At 36.6% G+C, this 12,115-nt stretch overlaps 1 protein-coding gene across 2 annotated transcripts; it reads left to right on the plus strand.

Moving 5' to 3' along the window:
- The first annotated feature begins 145 nt into the window (after positions 1-145).
- On the plus strand, positions 146-11,822 carry OSGEPL1 (O-sialoglycoprotein endopeptidase like 1). Of its 2 annotated transcripts, none has more exons than XM_061135143.1 (8): positions 146-268; positions 1,586-1,826; positions 6,217-6,604; positions 7,383-7,587; positions 7,664-7,812; positions 8,617-8,747; positions 8,872-8,943; positions 10,449-11,822. In XM_061135143.1, the coding sequence occupies exons 2-8, from the start codon at positions 1,606-1,608 to the stop codon at positions 10,525-10,527; spliced, it is 1,245 nt and encodes a 414-aa protein (XP_060991126.1). In that variant the 5' UTR covers positions 146-268; positions 1,586-1,605; the 3' UTR covers positions 10,528-11,822. The 2 variants fall into 2 exon arrangements, with proteins under 2 accessions (XP_060991126.1, XP_060991127.1); XM_061135144.1 differs by having other exon boundaries at positions 6,217-6,370.
- The last annotated feature ends 293 nt before the right edge of the window (positions 11,823-12,115 follow it).

Consider the following 12,115-nt stretch of genomic DNA (forward strand, 5'->3'; position numbering starts at 1 on the left):
ACCTTGGAGACGTCTTCTTACCTACAAGTCTGGGAGAATTGCTTGAGCGCACGCAGAGCATCTAGGGAAGAGACAGGCTGCGCGATTGTATTTACTCTGAGTGACGCCCTCAGGGAAACAGCTGCTGACCCTGGCGACGGGACGCTGGCCCCGTGTTGATGACATCACTTCCGGGGTGGCAAGTTCAGGCTTTCCTGCGCATGGGAAAGGGCCTTCAGTCGGCTTTGCACGGAGAGATCAGTACTAGCTACTGTCGTTGACGATCAAGGTGGGTGAGGTAGCTCAGCCCACTTCTCTCTGTTGCTTTCGTGCGGCTAGAATAGCGGTTCCAGTTAGAATCCCTCGCCCTCTTAGAGCAGAGACCAGCGCTGGCCAGGTCCCAAGACAGACCATGTTCACTTGGGATCCGGCTTGGCTCCAAGGAGAAGGGCTTCGCACAAGCTTCCTTGGCTGGATTTAGTGACTATAAATCTAATTTATCATGGCGTGTCTGTTGGGACTGCATCCTCTGCAGCTCTCCTCTTTGAATAGGTCGCTCATCTCCAATCCCTGGACGCCCCCCTGCTCCTGTGGAACAATGAAAGTTCCAATATTCGCTCTTCCCCCCGCCCTCCCATTTTGTCCATTAGTGTGATAGAGAAAGAATCTACTAAATTTCTAGAAGGTTCTAGAACAAGGTGATTTGGGAGACATGAGACTAAATGCTTGGGAGTGTGAAAAAAACAAAGTGCTTTAATGATGGACAGCTGTTATTGGAGAGAAGAGGATTTGTGGAGATCTCTATTGGTGGCTCTAGTAAAGAATCCCGGGGTGGGAAAGATCCCCTGGAGGGGGAATGGCAGTATTTTTATCTGAAAACTCCCATGGACAGAGGAGCCTGGCAGGCTACAGCCCATAGGGTCGCAAAGAGACACAACTGAGCATCCACACTGGTATGACAAATCTATGGCAAAAGTGAAGATTTAATTCGAAAAATTGTAATTAATAGATAAAATAGGTATTAGGTTATGGTCGTTTTAGTTGAGGTCTTCTTTTAAGATGAGCTTTATGAGAACGCTTTCGTCTAAACTTACACGCCTGAATCTTACTGTGTATTTAATGTGAACTCTTGTTTTTCGACCGCATGATTAAATTTTTCTTTTGAAAGATGTTTCTGGGAAATGGAAGGCGTTAACTTTCATTAGTTTTGCTTTGCCTTTATTGTTTTGACTTTTTAAAACAACCATTTGTCTTAATTTTGGCTATAAAAAAATAAATAGCACTTTTCAAGTGACTGTGTAACTATTGTACTGTAAGAATAGTCGTTTGCTAAGAATAGCATACAAGTATTAGTAATACAGAAATTTTATATGTAATTTTATCTATATAATGTTCCCCTTAAAGAGCATTATATTCATTCATAGTTATTTATATTAACAGTTTCTTACAGCCTTTAAAATATTGTGCCAACTTTTAACAAAACTTTCCTAAATTTTTATAAAACTATATATTGAAAAATAAACCAAGTTTTCAGGAATTTTGCTTTACTGAATGGGCTAGTGGCAAATGTCAGTTCCAAGTAATAGTTTGTTTCTTTCTCTTCTAGGAATTACCCATACAGTAAATATGCTAATATTGAATAAGACAGCAGGAGTCTTTTTTAAACCATCAAGAAGGAAAATTTATGAATTTTTAGGAAGTTTTCATTTTCATCCTGGAAAACTATTTCTTCATAAACTAGTATTGGGAATTGAAACCAGTTGTGATGATACAGCAGCTGCTGTAGTGGATGAAGCTGGAAATGTTTTGGGAGAAGCAATACATTCCCAAACTGAAGTTCATTTAAAGTGAGTAGGCATTATCTTGCTAGTTTCCAATTTTTTTTGAAAAATAAAATGAAATAAAATCTTAATTTATTACATATAAAAGGTAAACTTTAGGATCCAATTTCTTCTTTTGTGCAAAAGTCTTAATAACTGATATAGAAAACCTTACACCCTTCACCCTGGCTTCTAAGGCCCTCCACAGTAACTTCCCAACCTGAGCTCATCCTGTTGCCAAAAAGAAACAAACTTCAGGGTTTAGCTATGAATTCCCTTCAGCAATGCCATTTCCTTTTGTCCAGCTCTATGTTTCGTGGTCTCAACTGAAGTCCTAGGAAAGTATGACCTGACCTACAGCCTGTGTTAATCACTGAAAAAGAAAATCCTATTCACAAATATAAATATATATAAATGTCACGTCGATACTTAATAATATACTGTTGTATTAAAACACAGGATGGTGCCAGGTTTATAACCTCAGCTGTTTCCAGAGGGCCACCAGGCAGATCGCATAAATAAGTGGGCTGGGAATAATGTAGAAAATAACTGTAGGACGTCATTACTCCACTCCAGCCAATTGTTGCCATACAGGAGTGTAGGCCTTATGTTATTTGATCATAAGAATTTTCAAGAGAATGGAAATCCAGAATGTTATGGTAATATCTCCCAAATTTTAAAACTTAGTAGGTAACTCCAATATATTAAAATATTGTGTAGTACAACTATGTCTTCAAGCCATTAATTTCCAACATCTGAGTAGTGAAAAAGGTTGGCGTTTTGAGATCATTAACTTGTACTTGAATCATGAATTAGCAGTGGTGTTGGCTCTGACTTTGGGAAGTTCCTTATACTCTCTGAATCTGTTTTATTTTTTAAATTCATCTTTTCAAATTTATTTTTAATTGGAGGATACTTGCTTTACAATGTTGTGTTCTTTTCTGCCATGCAGCATGAATCAGCCATGAGTATGCATATGTCCCTGCTCCCTTGACTCTCCCCCCCGCCCCCCGCCGCCCCTACCCCTACCCCGCCCCTGCCCCTACCCCACCCCTGCCCCTTCCCCACCCCTTTAGATTGTCACAGAGCCCCAGGTTGAGCTCCCTGTGTTATATACAGCAGCTTCCTACTAGCTATCTCTTTTACACATGGTAATGTATATGTTTCAGTGTTATTCTCTCAATTCATCTCACTCTCTCCAACACCTGTTCTCAATGCCTGTGTCTTTATTCCTGCCCTGTAAATAGGTTCATCAGTACCATTTTTCTAGATTCCATATATGTGTGTTTACATAAATATTTGTTTTTCTCTTTCTGACTGTTTAACAGGCTTTAGGTTCATCCACCTCACTAGAACTGACTCAAATTCATTCCTTTTTATGGCTGAGTAATAGTCCATATCAGTCTATGGACATCTAGGTTGCTTCTGATTCTGTTTTCACATCCATAAAATAGGAAAGATAATACCTGCCTTATGAGATTGTGGGTTGCATGAGAGTTATAACAACAGAATGTTATAATTAGAAATAGTATACTTGAAAGGGCAGAGTAGGCCTCTAATGGTTACATATTATATGAAAGGGGCTGTGGTGGGCCTTAATAAGGCACAGTGAAATACTAGCAAGTCCTTGCCTTAAGAAGCGTAACCTAATCTTTGAGACATGACATATGGACCTACAAGGAAAGTTAGGAGTGCAAGCCAGCATAGAGTAAGTATCACAGAAGTTGTACAGACCATAACTTATCACCACACCTCAGTTTCACAGTCCTTTTACTATTTTGGGGTTATTGGACATCTGAACATAGGAATGTTAACTACACAGAAAAGCCTGCCCTGACCCCTTTGAATTAGGTACTCCCACCGAGTTTATTCTATATCATCATATCCTGCTTATTTTCTTAGTAGTTCTTTTCATAATTTTTATGTTTACCTATTTACAGTGTTTCCCCCAAATAGACTCTAAGCTCCAAGGTGATGGAGGCTGTGTCTGAATTAATCACTGCACTCTGCCTAGTGGCCGGCATAACACTTGGCATGTTGCTTGGGTCAGTGGCCTTGAGAGACAGATAGGCCTTCAATGAATGGAGATGGAAAAACCATTGTAGACTGAGATAGTGTCTTTGGCAAAGGCAAAGAGGTGAGAAGGCGCTGGACAAAAAAAAAAAACTTTCAGTTTAGCTAGGGTGTAAGTCACGTGAGAAGAATATACAGGCTGTTTGATTCCAGCTCATCAGCATTTATTGAACACCTACAATTGCAAGGCAGCATCTGAGGCACTGTGGGTACAAATATATGATTTTTTCCTCTGAACAACTTACCATATAAAATGCTTTAGATTCTGATTCAGCCACTGACTAGCTTGGAGACCTTGCACCATTTTCTGTGACTCGATGTCCCTATCTGTGAAATGGGGATAATAATGGCTTCCAGCTCATAATATTGTTGTGAAGATTAAGTGTGAATTCTTTTAAAGTATATAATGTAGTTCTTGTCAAATAGGAAGGGCTGCAAAAACCCCATCTATTACTGGTAACAATAGTACTTCTCTTTCTATTATAAATTAGTGAAGAAGACAAACAGGTAAATAGATTGTTGTAAAACAGCATGTAAAGTGAAGTAATAGAGGTCTGCTTAGGAAAGGAGTTCCTTTCTTCCAAGCCAGAGACCTGGAGGACAATCTTGACTTCTCCCTCACCACTCTGTACCCAAATCAGTCATCCAGTCGTGGTAAATCTACCTTCCAAATATGGAAACTTTCCTCTTCCTTTCCACTGACTTAATTCAAACCTTTATTGTCTCTTGTCTGAACTCCTGGCTCCAGCCTTGAAGCTAAATGGTTTCCATTCCTCTTTACTAGCTTTGTTCCTTAGTCATCCATTTTCCATACCGTCTAAAAATTATTTGATTATTAATTGACTTTTAGCAATCATTGTTAATTCTTTGAGAATAAAGCTGTTGTGTTTTTCATCTCTTTCATTTCTGATGCTTAGCATAATCCTTAGAATACATAGAGGAGGCACAGAAAGAAAGGAAGTGTAGGCAAGTGGGGGAAGGAAAAAATAAGTAGTAGGGAGAGGATTTGGATTTAAAGTCTCCCAAATTCCAGTCATCACTGCTTTTTTTCTGGCAACACAGTATAGTACAACTCCAAGGATCAGAGAAAGTATCTGGAGAAGTATAGTTAGAAGGCTTTGAATAGAATGACTTAATGAGAGCTTTTTGAAATTGGTGGTGACAATCAAACAGCCTGACCTCATCAATACTTATAAACTTAATTAAATGTGGAAAGTGAGGGAAAGAAAGGAGATAAAGATGAGCCTTGAAACCTAAGCAGTTTGGAGGTTATTGATGCCATTAACAGAATTGAGGAATATAGAAGAAAAAGTAGCTTTAAAGAATTAAGGAAAATTGTATTACAATATGAATGTGTTGAAATAAGGTAATTCCTCTTAAATAGCGCCCTCATTGACTGACACATACATATTTTGACTATCTAATGCCATTTGTATAGAGCCTGCAGATCTTACAATATCAAATCATCAAATATTTGAAGTTCTTTTTTCGAGAGCAGAGGTATATCTTGCAGACCCTCTATTTTTGCTCTGCCCTCTGATCAGTCACATGCTGGCAGTTTTTTTGCTAGCAACCTTTGCCTTCTAATTCTTTACTCTTGACATTTGGAGTCATCGTCCACTGCTTGTCCTAATGGACCAAAAATCAAAATTGGATTCTTGGATTAAGATTGCATTCCCAGACTTTATTTCAGGATTGCAAGCTGTCTACTGTCCTACCGTGACCTCAAGTGCAGTGTGTTTAAAAATAACTCGTCTTCTTCACAAAACTGTCTTCATGTTTCTGTTAGGATTTCTTTTCTCCCAGTCATTCCAGCTCAGGATTTACCTTTGATGGTTTGGTTCCCCCTTCCCCTGATATCCAATTAAAATTATTACAGTTTTCAGTTCTTGGTCCCTTTCCATTCTCATGATCACTCAGTTTAAGATGTAATAACCTTACACAAATACTTTTGCAATAACCTCTTTAAAAATCTCCCTGCCTGCATATAGATTCCTTTCCCCCAAATCCTGATTTCCTTTCCTTATTCAAGACTTCTTCCTTAGAATGCTTCTCAGAATTATTTTGGTGATTTCATTTATCAGGAAATAAATCCATTGGAGTTTGTGGTGTACAATTTTGCAAAGTCAGCAACAGTAAATTACATCCTTAATCATTGCATGTTGAGTTCTTATAATGTACTACATATTATAATGCACATATAATTAGAAAATAGACTTACTGATGTTTTTAGCTATGTAATGATAATTTGAAAACGTGCCTTCAGCCATAATACATACTTTTTCTTCCTCAATTTTTACAATCTTAAACTTATAAAAGTTGGGGGTTTTTTTATGTCTTTCAGAACAGGTGGGATTATTCCTCCAGTAGCTCAACAGCTTCATAGAGAAAATATTCAACGCATAGTGCAAGAAGCTCTCTCTGCCAGTGAAGTCTCTCCAAGTGAACTCTCAGCAATTGCAACTACCATAAAGCCAGGACTTGCTTTAAGCTTGGGTGTAGGTTTATCATTTAGCTTACAACTGGTAGACCAGTTTAAAAAGCCCTTCATTCCCATTCATCATATGGAGGCTCATGCACTTACTATTAGGTTAACAAATAAGGTAGAATTTCCTTTTTTAGTTCTTTTGATTTCTGGAGGTCATTGTCTTTTGGCATTAGTTAGAGGAGTTTCAGATTTTCTTCTTCTTGGAAAGTCTTTGGACATAGCACCAGGCGACATGCTTGACAAGGTAATTATTTAAGAATTAATATCTCCACTCTTTTTTGTTAGGTGTCTGTTTCAGCTGAATAGTAATAGATGAACTATCACTATTCATCTAAATATTTCTGGATAATATATTAAACTGAAAAATATTATGTGAGCAAAAAACAAAAAGAGCAGTGCATAATTGTATGAAAGATTCCTTCTTACCCATTCTGAATAAGATGATATGAGGTTTACATCAGTATATAAAGGCTCTAATAGTTTGCATATACTGCATTTATGTTTTTAGTCAAATAACGTGAAAGAAAGTGCTTTGTGAAGTGTAATGTACCTTTTAAAACTGAAACAAGAGGATATATAAAAATGACATAAGGACATTAAAGATACACAATGTTTTATTATTAAATATTATAACTGCTGATACCACTGACAAGCAAATTTATTTTCCTTTGTTTTAGCATTCTAAAAATGACTTCCTTATATAAAAAACCTTCTATCAAGCTGAAATTCAAAAGAAATAGGGTAGGTTCTTATTCTGAAGTTCATAATTGAGCAGTCATTGTCATTTCCAAACCTATTTTTCATCCCCAAGAGAAGAGCAAAAGTAGATAGGAAGGCAGTGATTGGCCACTATTGATCATTTGTCAGAAGGAGCAAGATGTATGTCTTGACCCACCAGCAGTCCTTCGTTGTAAAAGTATAGCATGTCTTATTCATCCAGGATAAGAATCATTTCCTTTGTACCTTGGTTTCAAAATGTACAGTTTCATGATGTTACAGAATGTTTTGTTTGTTTTTGGTAGGTAGCAAGAAGACTTTCCTTAATAAAACATCCAGAGTGCTCCACCATGAGTGGCGGGAAGGCTATAGAACATTTGGCCAAACAGGGAAATAGATTGCATTTTGATTTCCAACCTCCCATGCAACGTGCTAAAAATTGTGATTTTTCTTTTTCTGGACTTCAACACGTTATTGATAAGATGATAATGCAAAAGGAAAAGGAGGAAGGTATATTTGTAATTAGTAAAGTTGGACAGATAAGTAACACTGGCTGGTACCTAAAAATACCTGCTCATTCCTGCAGGTATTGAGCAGGGGCAGATCCTGTCTTCAGCTGCAGACATTGCTGCTGCAGTCCAGCACACCGTGGCCTGCCACATTGCAAAAAGAACACATCGTGCTATTCTGTTCTGCAAGCAGAGAGGCTTGTTACGGCCAAGTAGCGCAGTGCTGGTAAGTCCTGTCATTACAGAATAGTAGTCATCCTTTACAGTATGTTCCTTTCCTTTCCAGAGCTTAACTGACCATAAGCATAGGATGAAAAGATCTTTATGCCATATGTTGTCCCTGACAGGAAGAGATTATGTAGAATAAAAACTAACAGCCATTTCTTGTACAGGTGTGGCACTTTTATAGGACATCGGTACAGCCTGTGTGGCAAAAATGTTCAAGGCTGCATCTTACTGAATAAAAGAGGGTTTACAGTGTGAAACAAAATGCAGTATAACTGCTATCATTGTTTTGAGAAAAATGGACTGTTTCCTTCAAATTTATGTTCCTTTGATGAAATCTCTTTAAATATGCTTAAAAGGCTTGATAAATGTCCTGTGTAACTGTATCTTAAACTTCATCCTTTTAAAAAATTGTAAAGTGGGAAAATATTTAAACAGTATGTTCACAAAATGGAATATTACACAAATATCAAAGGTAATAGTTTAAGAATTATGTAGTAAAATGAAAAAATTGCTTATAAGCAAAAACTACAGGGTCTAAAATACTGTATAATGATTGTACTATAAGGAAAGGGTTAGAAGAAAATGTGCAAAAATGATAGTGATCATATGGTAATATTGAAGTTGTTGATTTTTTTTCTTTTCCAAATGTTGATTATATAGATATACTACTTAATCATTTACCCACCTACCAAGATGTGATAGTCTTATTGTATAATGCCGGTATTCCCCCCAGGTTTAGCTCACAGCTTACCTCATTATCATATGTGATATTTGTTCACTTCGGTATTCTGAACTTTTTCAGGTTGTATCTGGAGGCGTCGCAAGTAACTTATATATCCGAAAAGCTCTGGAAATTGTGACAAATGCAACCCAGTGCACTTTGCTGTGTCCTCCTGCCAGATTGTGCACTGATAACGGCATCATGATTGCATGGTAAGCCACAGGATACTTGTGGCTCACTCATAATTATGCAAATATTAATTGCTCTTGCATCATGCTAAATTTTCTTCCTTTAAATCTTCAGCTAGTTATTTTATTTTTAATGATTCTTACTTAGGAATGGTGTTGAAAGACTACGTGCTGGCTTGGGCATTTTACACAACACAGAAGGCATCCGCTACGAACCAAAGTATGTGGCACCATTCATAATGTCTGTGCAGGTTGTACCGTGAAAGTCAAAGCCTGGATTTTGCTTTTATATTTAATGTTTTCATTGACGTTCTGGTGGTATTTGAAGAAAGATGACATTAATTTTTTTTTTCTTCTAAACTAGGTGGTAGATAACTTACAGGAAATATTTTTGTTATAGCAATAAATTATACAAATGTTAACCAATTAAAGGTTAGAAACAGGGAGTAGGTAAGGATGATGAATTCTCTCGTTTGGGATCAGAATGGAAACCATGTCCATGACCTGGACTTCTGCAGTGTCAGGACCATCTCAGCACCAATTGCCTTGCTGAAAATAACAAAAATGTGCCCAAGTGTTCTGGTGTGAGACGGGGTTGTGAGTATACATCTCCACAGGATGCTGAGAAAGTGCCAAAAGATAGTTTATTTTCTGCAATCCTTATTTCCCCTCCCCAAATTGAAGTTCCTAGGAGTAGCACAGCTTTTCAATTTGTTATCAAGTTCTGGTCTAAGTTAATTCCGGAATAGTAAAAATAGTAAAGCATGATTATATTTCATAATCTGACATAATTCTATTTTCATTATTGTTTCATCTGCTGTTTCAAAGCTTTTCATCATTTTAGTATGTAACTATCAGCCACGTGAACCGTAGACTATTAAAGCTGGGCATAAATGAACAGATTTTAGTTAGTAATGACAAAAAGAATCCTTTTAGTTGATGGCCTAGCCTCAGGTGGAATCCACCGTCTGATCCAACACAGCCTTCTTATAGCAGTGTTGAGGCTGGAGATGATGGCTTTAGGTTGGGGTCCAGCTGAAGCCTAGCATAGGGCAATATGCTAAACATGTAAAAAAAAAAAAGCAGAAATCTGAGGCCAAAGTTATTTACTGAGGAAGAACAGAGGAAGAGGGTAGGATCTAAGGCCTCTCCTGCCACCAGTAATAAAGGAACGTAGAAAGGAACAAGCCTGCTTTTAAAACCTCAGAGAAGAGCTGGTGGAAGCTTGGTGAATTTCTGAAGTAGGAATGGATAGCTTAGCTGTATGGTAAACTTTTTAGCCTTTTAACTTTGTAGAGCATAAAGCATTTTTTTGTAATTTTTTGTTTCAACTTTTAACTTATTTACAGTATTTGAGAGCAGTAGAACTCTTTGAAAAACATCTCAACCCCAAACTCACTAAATTGTGTACATTAAGTATGTATAGTTTTCAACATGTCAATTATACCTCAAAGAGATTTCTTTTGTTTGTTCTTTTTTTTTTTTTTTTTTTAGGATAATGAAAGAGGTTTTTAAAAATTGCCAAATTTAGATTTCTAGCCTTCCTTTAACCTGTTTTGCTAGTTTGAGGTCCTACTCTATATGTATTCAGGAATCACCATCACATATGATAGTTATACACTAGATACATATATTTTTTGTCAGAATTCTAAACAGTCTGCAGAACTAGTGACAGACCAGTAAGCAAATATTTGAAATAATGTGATTTGTCTGGTTTTGATGCAGGTGTCCTCTGGGAGTAGACATATCAAAAGAAGTTGGAGAAGCTGCTATAAAAGTGCCACGATTAAAGATGAAGATTTGATTTTTGCTTTAAAAAAAATCCCTAAAGGTTTTTATTTTTTTGTATATAAAATATATAATATTAATTGTTCATCAAGACTTTCTTTGTTATTACTTTTCTTATGTTTGATGTTTAACCTGCTCTTCTGAGAGACAGCAATAATATAGTCTTACAAGGGAGTATAGGGCTTTTTCTATTTAATTATCAAAAACCAAAATAAAACATCTTGTGAGGAAAATAATTTACTGATATTGGCAAGTGAAAAGAAAAATCTTGGAAAAAAATGTAGCAATTCTGCTAAATCATGGCCCCATGTTAACACAAGCGTAGATCTTTTCCCACCTGTCTCATATCAGAATAGTATAAGTTCCTATGGAAACATTACACTGACTTTTCTAGTGAGACAGCACTTTTAGAAAGGTAGCCAGGTCAAAGTCATGTCAACTCAGAATTCTAGGACAAAACAAAAGGAGACTTTCTCTAATAGAATGTAAGTTAATAATTATAAAAATATATATTATTAGGTATTTTCTCTGGAGCAAATGGGATTTATATACATTTCTTAAGATCCATCTGAGATTTTAAAAAATATGACATGCAAGTAATCCCTCAAGGGTATATTGTACTTTTTAGTTGACCACATATATTTACATTCACTATTTTAGAAAGTATATTTAATCAGTGAAGATACATGAGATGAAAAAGGTTTGTGTTTTTTTGGCTTTTTGATAATGTCCTTTGAATCTGAACTTTTACTGCAGTTCATGACTTTCTTTCTGCCCAGATCAAAGGAACTGAATGTACTGTCCTTTGAATATAGGGATGATGCTACTAACTGCTTAATGTCTTTGAGAGGTTTTGCTAGTAGACATTTATGTTACACCATCCATAACTGGATCAAGTTGTTAAAAGTCCATAGGGTCACAAAGAGTCAGACACAACTGAAGCGACTTAGCATGCATGCACAGGTAAGAGGCAGGTGATTTGATGAATCAACCTTTCTCATTTTACATATAATTTTGAAAAATAAAAAGAAAATGCAATGTAATAAAAATAATCTTTATTTTGGCCCTGTACTTAAAGAGAAATACTGGAAAGTTTTAAGCATGGTAGGATGGTCTGTCTAGGCCAAGATGCTCAGGAAATGCCTATGTTACTGAATGCAATAATGATCCTCAACTTTGAAGCCACCTGAATCCAGCGACAAAGTTCAAATTTTGCTTCTAAAGGCTTTTTTGTTTTTTTAATGTCTACAGAGGCTTAATGTTTCATTGATGTGAATTCTTAACAATGCTGAATAAATGATCCTGGTTTTTATCATTTGAATTATTTATCCCTTTCTAGTATAAAATTCTCCCCAGATTTTTCCCTGGAATTCCTGTATGTTAGTCTTTCCACCAGGAAGTTGTGACTCTGCACTGCTAAAATAATTCAGAATTGAATTTGGAGATTAAAGAAGTCTTTTATTGTACAGTTGTTAAAAGCACAGGCTTTGGACTGTGACACATAGAAAGCCCTAAGTACCTGTAGCCGCTATCACAATCACCATCATCATCATTGTTAGGTGAAGGCATGTTGGAGAAAATAACTGCTAATTAACGTATATGTT

This window comes from Dama dama, chromosome 33, assembly GCF_033118175.1.
Source record: "Dama dama isolate Ldn47 chromosome 33, ASM3311817v1, whole genome shotgun sequence".
NCBI classification, from domain to species: Eukaryota; Metazoa; Chordata; class Mammalia; order Artiodactyla; family Cervidae; genus Dama; species Dama dama.